Below are 14,636 nucleotides of genomic sequence, written 5' to 3'. Positions count from 1 at the left end.
CGTCTGGTCTCACCGTCCAGGAGCGACACTGACTCACGCTGCTATCTGGTGTTCACGAGGTGTTTATCGCGCTGGAAGCGGAGCGTCTCTGTAAGTTTGTATCCCTGGTGATGTTTGTACCTGGAGAGCACTATATAACTGGTGCTCTTCAGGCACAATCTTCCTCAGCCTACTCAAGCTCAACTGATGAGGGGTGAATTCCCCGAAACACTGTGTATTGAGCAGGGAGTGGTGCTTTCTTGCAGGTTTGCCGAGTCGAAGGTTCGATGGACTTCTCGTGTGCTCTGGATGGCAGTCGTGAGTCAGTCAAGTGTCAAGTAAAGTCCGCGGAATAGCGCGAGCTCCGGTGTGGGGAGCAATTATTATTATTTATTATTATTATTATTATTATTATTGTGGAAGAGAAAAGGACATATGGATACGAGTTAAGAGTAACTCTCCATCACTGTAACATGATACTATATACAGTCAGAAAGTGCAATAACTAGGCACAAAACTGACAGAGTACTGAAACATTCGACGTCCTGACACCTAGCTTTAACACATCTCCGTAGCGCTAACCGACAGCCTTCCAACTTGGAAGGTTCAAGGTTATGGAAAAGACCAAAGAGGGGAAGGCTCTTAACCGTATCCATATGTCCTTTTCTCTTCCACATTTATTTATGGCTCAACATCCGAGTTTCAAATTATTATTATTATTATTATTATTATTATTATTGACTGGTTTGAGGGAAAGAGACAAACGGGAAAAGTCTGAAGAAAAAATTGACTGTCACCACCAGGACTCGAACCAGGGATCCTCGCTTGTAGCCAGCGATGCTCTAACCACTGAGCTATGGTGTAGTCGTCATCCCAGCAGAGGCCGTTCAACATTTTCTTCAGACTTCGTAACTCACACTTCCTGTGAATCCACACAGGCGGATGGGACGCAGCCCTCACTGTAACCCACACACTTCACGTACAAACTAGCACGCGGGGAGCCCCAAGTCATAAAATATTGACTGGTTTGAGGGAAAGAGACAAACGGGAAAAGTCTGAAGAAAAAATTGACTGTCACCACCAGGACTCGAACCAGGGACCCTCGCTTGTAGCCAGCGATGCTCTAACCACTGAGCTACGGTGTAGTCGTCATCCCAGCAGAGGCCGTTCAACATTTTCTTCAGACTTCGTAACTCACACTTCCTGTGAATCCACACAGGCGGATGGGACGCAGCCCTCACTGTAACCCACACACTTCACGTACAAACTAGCACGCGGGGAGCCCCAAGTCATAAAATATTGACTGGTTTGAGGGAAAGAGACAAACGGGAAAAGTCTGAAGAAAAAATTGACTGTCACCACCAGGACTCGAACCAGGGACCCTCGCTTGTAGCCAGCGATGCTCTAACCACTGAGCTATGGTGTAGTCGTCATCCCAGCAGAGGCCGTTCAACATTTTCTTCAGACTTCGTAACTCACACTTCCTGTGAATCCACACAGGCGGATGGGACGCAGCCCTCACTGTAACCCACACACTTCACGTACAAACTAGCACGCGGGGAGCCCCAAGTCATAAAATATTGACTGATTATTATTATTATTATTATTATTATTCAACGCAATAAATAGAGTAAGCTGCGCACTCAGTACAAACACCATGAGCAAAACTTGTTTTAATGTAAATAAAGAAGCTTGTTCCTAAACGTTTTCGTTCCCATCTCATCAGAGGATTACTGGCAAATCAACAAAAGCTCATAACTCAATATATATACGCACAATGCAAGTAATAATTTAGACCCTAACTAGCGCGATAAAATGAGAGCTGAAAGAAACATTATACCATTCAACGATATCAGGTGACAACAGATGCGATAAATTCACCACTAGAAAGTTACCATGCAACCACAAACGAGAACTACTGATCTAAATTGTGAGTGAAATAAAAACCAACCAACCAAATTCACAAACAATTTCAACGTAAACAAATTCTTTTTCTGCCTACACAAAATCGGCTTGGTGGTAAAAATGTAAATAGACTCCAATACACGCAAATACCTTTGACTACGTGAACGAGACCAAACAGAAAAGCAATCATCAGCATAACTAGAACGACAATCACTATTCTGAACAAGATGGTTGGCGATAGAAGATTCCCACTCTTAAATTATCACATCTTATTTACAACTTCGAGTGCCGGCAATGTCAGAGCCGGTATGTGGGTAGGACCCTTCAGCACCTGGAGGCACGGTTTCACCAGCATGTGCCTCTTCACGTTATGCCTGTTGAGGCACGGTCGTCAAGGCCTAGATGAGGTCGTCCCCCAAAGATTGGTACTGCGACTGGAGGTGCACCCTCGCTGGGGACGGAACCAACTGGGGTGTCGTTGTCTTCTTCGTCGCCATCGGCTTGTTCGTCATTGCCTTCGTCTTTACCGTCTCTTCCTTCTATCCCGTCATCATCGTTGGTATCTGCGGTTTCGTCTTCTTTGACTTCCTTGGTACCGTCATCCGGTGTGTCCACCTCCGGTGGCAAAAAGGGTGGCCGGCCACCGAAGAAACCACCGGATGGTGTGTCTGCGGGACCAGTGACTCGCTCTAGGGCGAGGTTAGCAGAGTCTTTATCGTCTCCGTCGTTGTCGTCATCGTCGTCTTCAGCGTCTTCCTCATCTCCCTCCTCCTCTTCATCAACATCAACAGCCATTGGAACGTCAAAGGGAGCATCATCGCAGCAGGCAGTGCCAGTAACGGACGTGCCTTTGGTACTGACATCTACATCGGCCTCGTCTGGATTGGCAGTAGCGGCAAGGAATGTCAGGTCGGTTTCATTGTCACGTAATTCCAAAGTATGTACTGGTTCTAGTAGCGTTGTTAGGGTGTATGAATCTTCTATCGCCAACCATCTTGTTCAGAATAGTGATTGTCGTTCTAGTTTTGCTGATGATTGCTTTTCTGTTTGGTCTCGTTCACGTAGTCAAAGGTATTTGCGTGTATTGGAGTCTATTTACATTTTTACCACCAAGCCGATTTTGTGTAGGCAGAAAAAGAATTTGTTTACGTTGAAATTGTTTGTGAATTTAGATCAGTAGTTCTCGTTTGTGTTTGCATGGTAACTTTCTAGTGGTGAATTTATCGCATCTGTTGTCACATGATATCGTTGAATGGTGTAATGTTTCTTTCAGCTCTCATTTTATCGCGCTAGTTAGGGTCTAAATTATTACTTGCATTGTGCGTATATATATTGAGTTAAGAGCTTTTGTTGATTTGCCAGTAATCCTCTGATGAGATGGCGACGAAAACGTTTAGGAACAAGCTTCTTTAAACATGAAAACAAGTGTTGCTTATGGTGTTTGTACTGAGTGCGCAGCTTACTCTATTTATTGCGTTGATTACATTTTTATCTCCACGGAAGCTTTTTAATTATTATTATTATGAGTCTTTATTCCACTCCAAATTGAAAATAAAAATAAAAATTGGAGGTATTACACTAACTCACCGGACTTATCATAGCCAAAGGTAAGCAGCACGGAATAATATATTAGAGAAAGGGGCTAAAATTGAAAGAATATTGAAGCGAGTTGCAAGCCCAAGGGCGGTCAGCAACCAGAGCTCCAAAAAGCTAAACTGTCCCCAACGGGGTGATTATTATTATGGGGGTGGCTTTATTGGTTTTGTGTTTGTATTATGCAGCATCCCGGGTCATTTAAGACCATGGGGAGTACTGCTGTTGTATGTGAAGAAAATGTAATAAGGAAGACTGAGAAAAAGAAAGAAAAAAGAGAGAAATACTGTGAACAGCAAATCTACAATGATGCATGTACAATCTATTATACAACTAATCTGCGAGAATGAGACTTAACACAAGCAGGTACAGTAATAGCAAGAGAGCTAAATCAGAAAACAAAATCCGTTGAAAAGTAACCGTCATCAAATCTGAAATCGAGCCCTTCAGCGACACAATAGCACTGAAGGCAGCAATATAATTCTTCTCATTCAACATCAGTGAAGCACCGTCAAAACCGGTGAATGGGGGCTGATGGTATTATTGTTGTCTTTGTTATTGGCAAGTGATTAATATTACGATCATAATATTATTATTTTCTGCAAATAGGTGCTTTAACTATTATCATTATTATTATTATTATTATTATTATTATTATTACGAAGTAGTGGTTGCGACTTCGGCGATGATTTTGTAAGAAAGAAAGGTTTGCTCCCCACACCGGAGCTCGCGCTATTCCGCCGACTTTACTTGACACTTGACTGACTCACGACTGCCATCCAGAGCACACGAGAAGTCCAACGAACCTTCGACTCGGCAAACCTGCAAGAAAGCACCACTCCCTGCTCAATACACAGTGTTTCGGGGAATTCACCCCTCATCAGTTGAGCTTGAGTAGGCTGAGGAAGATTGTGCTATATAAGTGGTGCTCTTCAGGCACAATCTTCCTCAGCCTACTCAAGCTCAACTGATGAGGGGTGAATTCCCCGAAACACTGTGTATTGAGCAGGGAGTGGTGCTTTCTTGCAGGTTTGCCCAGTCGAAGGTTCGTTGGACTTCTCGTGTGCTCTGGATGGCAGTCGTGAGTCAGTCAAGTGTCAAGTAAAGTCGGCGGAATAGCGCGAGCTCCGGTGTGGGGAGCAAACCTTTCTTTATTATTATTATTATTATTATTATCCACCCGCCTGTGTGGATTCACAGGAAGTGTGAGCTACGAAGTCTGAAGAAAATGTTGAACAGTCTCTGCTGGGATGACGACTACACCATAGCTCAGTGGTTAGAGCATCGCTAGCTACAAGCGAGGGTCCCTGGTTTGAGTCCTGGTGGTGACAGTCAATTTTTTCTGCAGACTTTTCCCGTTTGTCTCTTTCCCTCAAACTAGTGAAGATTATTATTATTATTATTATTTATTACAACATCTCAAGACTCGGCGGAAACACCGGCCAATGTTACGAGAGTGGGTGATTGCCAACCACGGCGATAAATAGAAATAAGGGGAAGGGAAAAAGAAAGAGTAGCAAAACGAACAGCAACAACAACTCCATAAAGAAAGATAATGTCAAATAAAAACAGTGAAAACACAGAGACGCAAAGGATTCAGTATTACCGACTCTCTCTGTGTGCTGCATACTTGAATGTGTTTTGCATATTGCAACTCTACACATTTATGCGTTCTAGTGTTGTTAATCAATGTCATGCTTTGCTCAATTTCCTAGCATTGCCTTCTTTCGCACAATTATTTGAGGTGTATTTGATGTAAGTGTGTTCTACCTACATTCTAGTCTTTTGTCTCTCCTCCTCTGCGACACCAACCTCTTCATATCTGCTACATTCGGGGTCTAGTTTTTCCTCGTTTTGTGTATCATTCTGGTTCGTTATCGCTAGGGTATCGCAATGTATGGAACCCAACAACCAAAATTTATAACATAAGAGGATTAGGAGTACTAATGTATTGCTTATGCTTGCCTACCTTAGACAATGCCTGTAGCTTCGCCGTGCTTGGTGTTGGACAATTCGTGATGTCTGCTGCTCCCCAGGATGCCATGTTCAGCGTCATAGTTCTTGGTTTCGATACACACTGGCGGGTCGCGAAGCGCATTGTGTTATTATCAAGTCCCACAGGACAAACTAGTGTCTTCGTTTCATTTGCGGAAGTATCTGGCCAGAAGAAATTCCCTCTGCTACCTCCATATGTAATCTCTGCACCACAAACATCTAAAAAAACACGACAGAATGCCAAAACAAAGACTCAAAAATCAAAAATTTCACTCACAAATTCATTCAAAAACAGGAAAATCGCTCACAGAAAGTAGATATAGTCAATTGCCCCACCCTGAACGCATGTGTTCTGACTTCCCCAGGGATCGATTAGGGGCCCGTGCTTTTTTTAATGTACGTAAATGGTGCAATTCCCAACACCTCGCTATTTGCGGACTACAGCACTCTTCAGGTTATTCACTGGTCGCTCCCCATCGTGTGTCAAGACATGTAGGTAGGAATAGACTGTGCGGTCAAGTGGATGTGGAGGTGGAAACTCCAACCGAACTCCACCGAACACGCAGATCATGTATATCGTCCCCAAGGCGTCATCAGATGTTGCACATTTCAAACCTTTAGGTTTCATTTCTCCCATGACCCTATTTAAAATATCTATAACCTCTCGTCACAAGCCCCTTGGCGTTCCACTTAATAGCGAATTTAAGCCATCGCACTATTTACAGCGTCTGGAAAAGCGGGCCAGCTCAGCAGTCGGTATTCTTTATGGCCATCTCCCCACATTTCCCCGGAAGGCTGCGAGATCTATCCAGACCTTCGTGTAAGAAAAATCCAGGAGAGTGAACAATCACTGTCGCTATCCTCTCAAGGAGAGTGGTGGGAGAGCATTCTCCACCACCCCCCCCCCCCAAAACGCTCGCCTTATCTATCCAAGGCGAGCACAATACGGATTTTTTGAACATCTTGCCATACCCCAATCGTTAATCGGATTCAATACACAATACTAGTAGCTGCCAGATAATTAATTCCTTCTGGAAAATCGCCGTGAGCACTACAAATGGAAGCTGTTTGGACCACAACTTTAGTTTCCCTTCATCAATTTCGACAATCTCATGGTATTTTGTGAAGCTATTTGCAAGAGGAACACACCCGTGGGATTTTCACCAGCTGGAGTGCTATTGCAGTGGCACTATAGCCCTGGGAAGACACGCACAACGGAAATTGAGACAATTAATTTTGCTAAGATTCATGGAGATCTCAAGCTTAGGCATTGATATGTCAAAGGCATTTGACACTATATCAAGGGTCAGGCTGATCGATATACTGTCATCAGTCATTGATCATAATGAGCTGCACATCATCCGGTGCCTTCTGACAGACACCACAATAAAAGTAAAGCTGAATAACATTCTCAGCCAACCATTAGTCACACATAATGGAACCCCACAAGGTGATTCTCTATCGCCAGTCCTGTTTACTGTCTACCTCGAGGCTGCATTGAGGTTGATTCGAGAGCGACTCTCACCGCGACCAGCATTGGATATTCAGCTTCAATTGCCCAATGAAACAGCGTATGCGGAAGCCGTAGACTTCATCAGCACCAGCCTACAATATTTGCACGACAATCAACCCATACTATCATCCTCGTTAGCGGAATACAATTTAAAAATGAATGAAGCCAAAACCGAATATACTACAATTAAAAAAGGAAAGGACAGAGTGGACGAGCGATGGCGGAACACGGTCAAACTAGGATCGATGCTTGGAGTGGAGGAAGATATCAGTCGGAGAAAACGTCTAGCAACATGTGTCTTACATCAGCTGTGGGTGATATGGCTAGGAGGTAACCATGCCCGTGAACCCCTTCGGACTAGGTTATACAGCAGCTTTATTCTCCCAATACTTCTTTATAACTGCGGAACATGGAGCCTGACATAGACTCAAGAAAAGAAACTTGACTCGTTCCACCGCCAGCAGTTACGAGCAGTCATAGGGGTTAAATATCCCCGTACAATACGCAAAGAAGCACTGTACAAGCGCACAAGCCACTCAGCAGAATCATCCAGTCTGCTAGGTGGAGAATGCTTGGCCACATGCTTCGACTAGACACCTCATCCCCGGTCCAGCAGGCTACGTCAGCATACTTTCAACCAGGAAGCTCAGAGTTCTGAGGCCGCCCGAGAACAACCCTCCCGCGATCTATCAACAACGACCTGAAAAATTCCAGATCCACAAACTCCCTCACATCACACGAGGATCTAGTTGCACTGAGGCAGCTCGCCCAGGATCGTCGAAAGTGGAAGGAACTAATGTGTGCTGTGTGTAGTGGCTGAAGTTATACAATTACACTCGATACTCTTTTAAAACAATAATACCGGATACAATTACACTAGATACTCTAACACACTAGATACTCTAGATACTAGATACCCTAGATACTCTAACAATTGTATCAACCATTATGATAATTACCACATCAAATGCTGCGGAAACATATCCAGAATCGGCAATATGCTGGCCCTGGTCTGGAGATCTGCAACTACAATCAGCTTCTACTTTGCAACATTAACGGATTAGTCCCCTTTTGACGATTGATGGATCAATCGGTAGATTCGGCTCTGTTTTTCTTTCCTTTCTTTCTTGTTTTGAATTGTATGTTGATTGGAGTTCTTTGTATTCTGTATCTCGTTATCGTTATATTTTCCTCTAGCCCTCTCGCTTAGGATGAGATTTTTTTTTTATGGCAGCTTAACCGAAGGCTATATACCTGCTTTATGCAGGTTGATGCCAACGCGAACAAGCAAAATAATAATAATAATAATAATTTTAGAATTGCGATCAACAGAACGAGCCGAACCGACATTTCACAAAGGCTTTTATTGTATTAAAAAAACGAGTGGATACGAAGGCAGTGAAGAACATGGAAGAAAGAAAAATGTGATATGGAGAAAATGATGAACAAAAAATGGTACTTCGAACTGGTTTTCGCACAACACTCCTCAGGAAGCTACGTTGTACTAATGAAAAACAATCCAGGAAGATACTAATAAAGAGAAATGGAGTGAGAAGAAACAACACCTATGAAAATGATAATCCTAGCACTAAGGTAATAACAGGAAAAACTGCGAAAGCACTCAACGAACTTGTAAAGACTACTAGTATACTGTGACACAAGATATGACACCATGGCCAACCAGGGCCAAACAGACAGAACAAGCTGCTACTAGAACAATTTCAAACGAATAATGCTGTCCTTCTGGACACACAGATTAGGCTTATGAATACGTTGACAAACAGCTTCTAACACACTCAACTGCAACTTATAACCATGACGAGCACGGCACAAAACAGAAAAAGAAGAATCAGAATACACCTTGCAGCAATCAGGACGAGATACAAGATGCTTATACACTGATGACTTCCTACTAGAAAACACACGCTCGCACCCACTCTTACTCACACAATCATTCTCGCTCTCACACTCACCGGACTCACTGGACTCACTGTGCTTACCATGGAAGGGCAAGAAGTCTGACAATGTGAGTCGTGAAGTTCGTGCGATCATCAAACAAACCTACTATGCGGTACACTTCATACCCGTCTACACAACGATGCGTTCGTTCACGGTGTTGAAGGACGTCCTACCAACCCATCATTTAAGTCATGTAATCTACAACTTTGAATGCCGGAATTGTGCTAGCCGGTATGTTGGTAGGACTGTTCAGCACCTGAGCGAACGCATCAAGCAACACACTCCTTTACACATTATCCCACGTAGCGCACAACTGGAGCGTCCCACGCGGGGAAGACCCCGTAAACAACCACTACCTCCGCCAACACGGGACCTAGCGTCCCACTCGGCATGTCCACCATTGGCTCCCGGGGCCATGACCAAGTCACTCCCTCCACCAGCAGAGGTGGATGTGGCTTTGGCGACGCCACGTGTGTTGCATGCAGACACGTTTGCGTCATCATCGCTTGCTGCATCACCGGCAGAGACGACAACAATGCCTACCTCAATATCAACGAGACCCAGAAGAACAACTGCGAATTACACCATGACCTATTTCAGTACGGAAGAACAGAGCCAACGGAATGCACAACAGGAGCGTGAGACAAGGGATGGGAGGAGACGGGACCTGATTGCTCCAAGGCAGGGTGTCGTTGAGGAGGATTCGGCCAGTGAGTCCAGTGTGTCCGGTGAGTGTGAGAGCGAGAATGATTGTGTGAGTAAGAGTGGGTGCGAGCGTGTGTTTTCTAGTAGGAAGTCATCAGTGTATAAGCATCATGTATCTCGTCCTGATTGCTGCAAGGTGTATTCTGATTCTTCTTTTTCTGTTTTGTGCCGTGCTCGTCATGGTTATAAGTTGCAGTTGAGTGTGTTAGAAGCTGTTTGTCAACGTATTCATAAGCCTAATCTGTGTGTCCAGAAGGACAGCATTATTCGTTTGAAATTGTTCTAGTAGCAGCTTGTTCTGTCTGTTTGGCCCTGGTTGGCCATGATGTCATATCTTGTGTCACAGTATACTAGTAGTCTTTACAAGTTCGTTGAGTGCTTTCGCAGTTTTTCCTGTTATTACCTTAGTGCTGGGATTATCATTTTCATAGGTGTTGTTTCTTCTCACTCCATTTCTCTTTATTAGTATCTTCCTGGATTGTTTTTCATTAGTACAACGTAGCTTCCTGAGGAGTGTTGTGCGAAAACTAGTTCGAAGTACCATTTTTTGTTCATCATTTTCTCCATATCACATTTTTCTTTCTTCCATGTTCTTCACTGCCTTCGTATCCACTCGTTTTGTTAATACAATAAAAGCCTTTGTGAAATGTCGGTTCAGCTCGTTCTGTTGATCGCAATTCTAAAACTATTGTCGCCTCGACGCCTATTTAAATAATAATAATAATAATAATAATAACCAGGTGTGCCCTGTATCGCACCTGTGGTACATGGACGACATGAAGCTCTTCGCCCGAAACGACAATAATCTGCTCTCCATGACCAATGTTGTGGAGTCCATGGGCGACTGCATTGGTATGTCATTCAACCCATCAAAGTCTAGCTGGCTCACCATGAAACGGGGAAGAGCCCGGAGCGATCAGCAGTCTGCTCTCCAGACACTCCAGGGTCACGCCATTGCTAAGCTGCAGGCGGAGGAGTCCTACAGGTACCTTGGTGTCCCGGAATCAGCACATTTTCACGCCACCGAATTGAAGACCACAGCAAAGGCTGAGTTCGGCCGCCGTCTTCAATTGATATGCTTGTCTCAATTGAACGGCAGGAACTTGGTCAAAGCCATCAACACCTTTGCCATTCCTGTCATCCTCTACTCTCTGTGCATCGTTGAGTGGACAAAGGCAGAGATAGAGGAACTCGACCGACAGACCCGCCAAGCACTGTTTAAAGCACACGCCCGCCACCCCAAGGACTCTGCCGCCAGGGTCCACCTGCCTCGTGACATGGGTGGTCGAGGAATTCTATCATTCCGGGATCTCCTGGATAGAACCCGTGTCCGGGTGGCGCGGTACCTACAAGCCCACCCAAACGTGCCACTGTTGGCTGCTGTTAAGCGCCATCACGACAATGATGTGGCACCGTCAAAATCAGTTACACGTCAAGCCTCCAGACTTCTGGGTGAACTTGACCTACCCGACTTGGAGACTGCCACAAAAGTAATTGTCAAGAAGGCCGTTGCTCTCCGGTGCCTGGCCGTTATCCAAGGTAAGCCTCTCCATGGCCAGTTCTGGAGACGAGCTTCTGATGCTGGCTTGGACCTGGGCTTGAGTTTTCGCTGGCTGAAATCGCCAACGATCAGGCCTGCGACAGAGGGACTCTTGCTGGCTGTACAGGATCAGGCCATTGCGACCAGGCACTATCAGGTCACGGTCATTGGACGGGGAGACGTTGTGGACATTTGTCGAGTTTGCGGCACTCGCGGAGAAACAGTTGATCACATTGTGGCCTGTTGCCCAGCCCTAGCCAAAACACTGTATATCGAACGGCATGACACGCTCGTCAAGTTGGTGCATTGGGCACTATGCAAGCGGCATGGTCTGGGTCAGCCGGGAAGCAACCCGCTGAAGCATCATCTTGTGCCTGTCACGGAAAATCCTGACATGAAGCTCCTGTGGGAGTTCAATATCCCAACGGATACGCAAGTGCGCCACAACCGTCCAGACCTGGTGTTGCGGTCCAGCACACAGGTGCTGCTGATGGATGTCAGTGTTCCACTGGACCAGAATGTGCCCACAAAAATCGCCGAAAAAATAACAAAGTACGCTCCCCTTTGCCAAGAGCTGCGGCGCATCTGGCATGTGGATGATGTCCGCGTTGTGCCCCTGGTTGTTGGGGCGCTTGGTGGACTGACTGGTGTGTCCCTGTCACACTTTGTGTTGGCATTGGCAGGCACTCTGCGCATTGAAAGGGCTCAGCAATGTGCTATCCTGGGCACGCTGAACATCATCAAGTCGGTTCTTGGCATTCGGCATTAGGCTCCTCATGTTACGGGTAGAGCTAGTCTGTATAAACCTCCAATACCGCATTTGCTTTGACATCCATGAATGTGCAGTATGACGGTTCTCACAGCCTGATTTTTCTCTTGCCATTTGAGTATGTCCGGCATTCATCTCTTCCTCTATTTCTACAGGTCTATTTCTGTACTGGTAGTCCATTTTTGTGATTACTCTTTTTGTATTCGAATATGTCCTGTCCTCCTCCATCTTTTTGTATTCGAATATGTCCTGGCATCCTCCATCGTACTGCTTATTTCTGTCCGTCTCTCAGTTTCTGCGTCGGCTTTCAATATTTTTGCTTTGGTTTTTACAATCCTTTTTGCTTCGGTCTTCATTGCGTTGGCCATTTATCTATTTTTTTTCTCTCATTACCCTTGGTCTCTTTTGGCCCGGTGATGGGGTTCTTACCTCATGTCATGACAACGTGAGTGAAATAAAGCCAACTCCATAATAATAATAATAATAATAATAATTTAAAACGAAGGTAAGTTATGGGTCGCAAATATCCACGCAAACACACATCCAGTCATAATAAGGCACTTGTCATAAGTATCCGAACGTTTTCGGTCCCTTCTCATCAAGGATTATACAGGGAATGGCTCAAGCTGGAAAGACTAAAACTTATATAGCGTAAAGATAATTAGATAACAACACTCGTGACAAGGTGGAAAATTATCAAGTTTAGCACGACACAAAACTTGAAGGAAAATAATAATAGTGACAACAACATAGTGAGCAAATTAAGTTACATTGTTACCACCTCGACGAGGAGTAACACCAAACAATTGTAGCGACAACACATTTTCTTTCTGTACGCAAAGTTCAGGATCTAACTTACGGATATACAAAGCTTCTAACACAGCCAAATGTAACGCACATCTACCACGTGACAATATTGAGAAAACATTATCACTGTACAACTCACGACAATTGGTACGGGCTGACAGATGTTGCTTGATTGACGAAGTGCGATTCTTAGCTCCATTGGGTGTTGTCTCCTCCAATGTCCCGTCATCTCGCCTCTTCGTGGCATCACCACTATCTGTCTCTTCGCGTTTCCGCGGCCTTCCACGTTTCTTGACACTAACCGTTGGGTGCGCGATACCCGGTGTCCTTTCCGTTACGTCTCCTCCATTGCGGATTTCTATTGAGCTTCTTACTTCAGCTTGTCCGGTGTCCGATATTGAGGTTAGTTTTCGCGGTCTACCACGTTTTCGAATATTGACTGTTGTTGTCACTTCCGTTGTCGTTGTACGTTCGTCCTCATCAGTCCGTATTTTCACTTGGCTTCTCGTCACCCTTTCCGACGCCGAAAGATCCTTTGTCAGTTTCGGTGGTTTACGTGTGGGTCTTGCACCATCTTTTATGCTGTTCTCAGCTGGCCCGTGTCCTACACACGCAGAGGAGGACGGGCATGCAGTCACATCTTCACGGGAAGAGGAAGATCCACCGATGGACTGGACAGCACATTTTGGAGGACGACCACGCCGAGGACGACAATCGCGCGCATCAAGCGGAACACAACTTAACGGCACATGTTGACGAATGCGTGCGCCCAGGTGCTGAAGGGTTCTACCTACATACCGATCTTCACATTGTCGGCATTGAAAGAAATAGATAAGGTTACTTTTACTAAGGGTAGGTAGAACATCCTTCTTCACACTGAACGCACGCACTGTCCCAAATATGACGTACAGCTTGACGCACGGATATGATGGACATACGATACCACGAACATCCTTCTCCACGCGCGCAGAACCGGTGCCAACCCAGGGTAAACGGAGCACCACTGGGCAACGATCAGGTCCAAATTGGATGGGCTTGTCTGTCACCGGTTTCTCGTTGATTAGCTTGGCCAGAAATTCCTTTGGATAGCCGTTGTTCGTAAATATTGATGTCAGTCTGTCTAATTCGTCCTGCAATAGATGAGGGGAACATATTCTATGTGCACGATAAACTAGCGCCTTCACAAGATGTCTCTTCGATTTCGTTGGAGTATAGCTCCCCCATAATAATAATAATAATAATATATAAGAACTAAGTATTGCGACAGAGCTTTCGGCCCTATTTTCAATTCATTCCCTACTCATCACAACCACGCGCTCTTCAGCCGAACCATACAGACACCAGCAAGGACACTTCCGTTGAGAGATAATATTGCTCCACGCCTCTAGACAGCTGTTTCGCTCCCTGTCGGAGCTCATCAGTAGAGGATAATAATGATGATAATGGAGGAATGATCATTCTTATACACCAGAAATGGCGCAAATGCGCGCTTTCCACATATATCAATGGCATATGCAAGCTGCTAAAATGGTAAAGTGTGAGAACAGCGATAAATAATCATAGTACTCGCTCATTGGTGGAGAAACACACCACACAAGCGACGAAAACCTGACGCGGGATACTGATGCCAATGGAAAGTACATGTATGTTATTTATTATTATTATGATGTTGCAATGTCCATGTATGCAGGCGAGGCGAGACTCACCGCCCAGATCCCCCAACGCGACAGGCTCGGTTGCCGTCCAGGATTCACACCGACCTGTCCGCCCGTCAACAGGATCGACAGCGGGAGGCCCCACTGATGCCGATGTCGATGCACACCAGGAAACTTGTAGTCGTGAGTGTGATACCGACAGGTCTAGTAGTATGG

The 14,636-nt window shown here is 45.2% G+C and overlaps 1 protein-coding gene across 1 annotated transcript in view; it reads right to left on the bottom strand.

Moving 5' to 3' along the window:
* LOC135824649 (cadherin EGF LAG seven-pass G-type receptor 1-like) overlaps window positions 1-14,636 on the bottom strand; it is a 182,108-nt gene that overhangs the window by 99,223 nt on the left and 68,249 nt on the right. The window contains exon 12 of the mRNA XM_065337369.1: window positions 5,447-5,691. Coding sequence (XP_065193441.1) covers window positions 5,447-5,691 — 245 coding nt within the window. The remainder of the gene's footprint in view (window positions 1-5,446; window positions 5,692-14,636) is intronic.

Source organism: Sycon ciliatum, chromosome 9 (assembly GCF_964019385.1).
Source record: "Sycon ciliatum chromosome 9, ocSycCili1.1, whole genome shotgun sequence".
NCBI lineage: Eukaryota > Metazoa > Porifera > Calcarea > Leucosolenida > Sycettidae > Sycon > Sycon ciliatum.
This window is presented reverse-complemented; position numbering and strand designations above follow the sequence as displayed.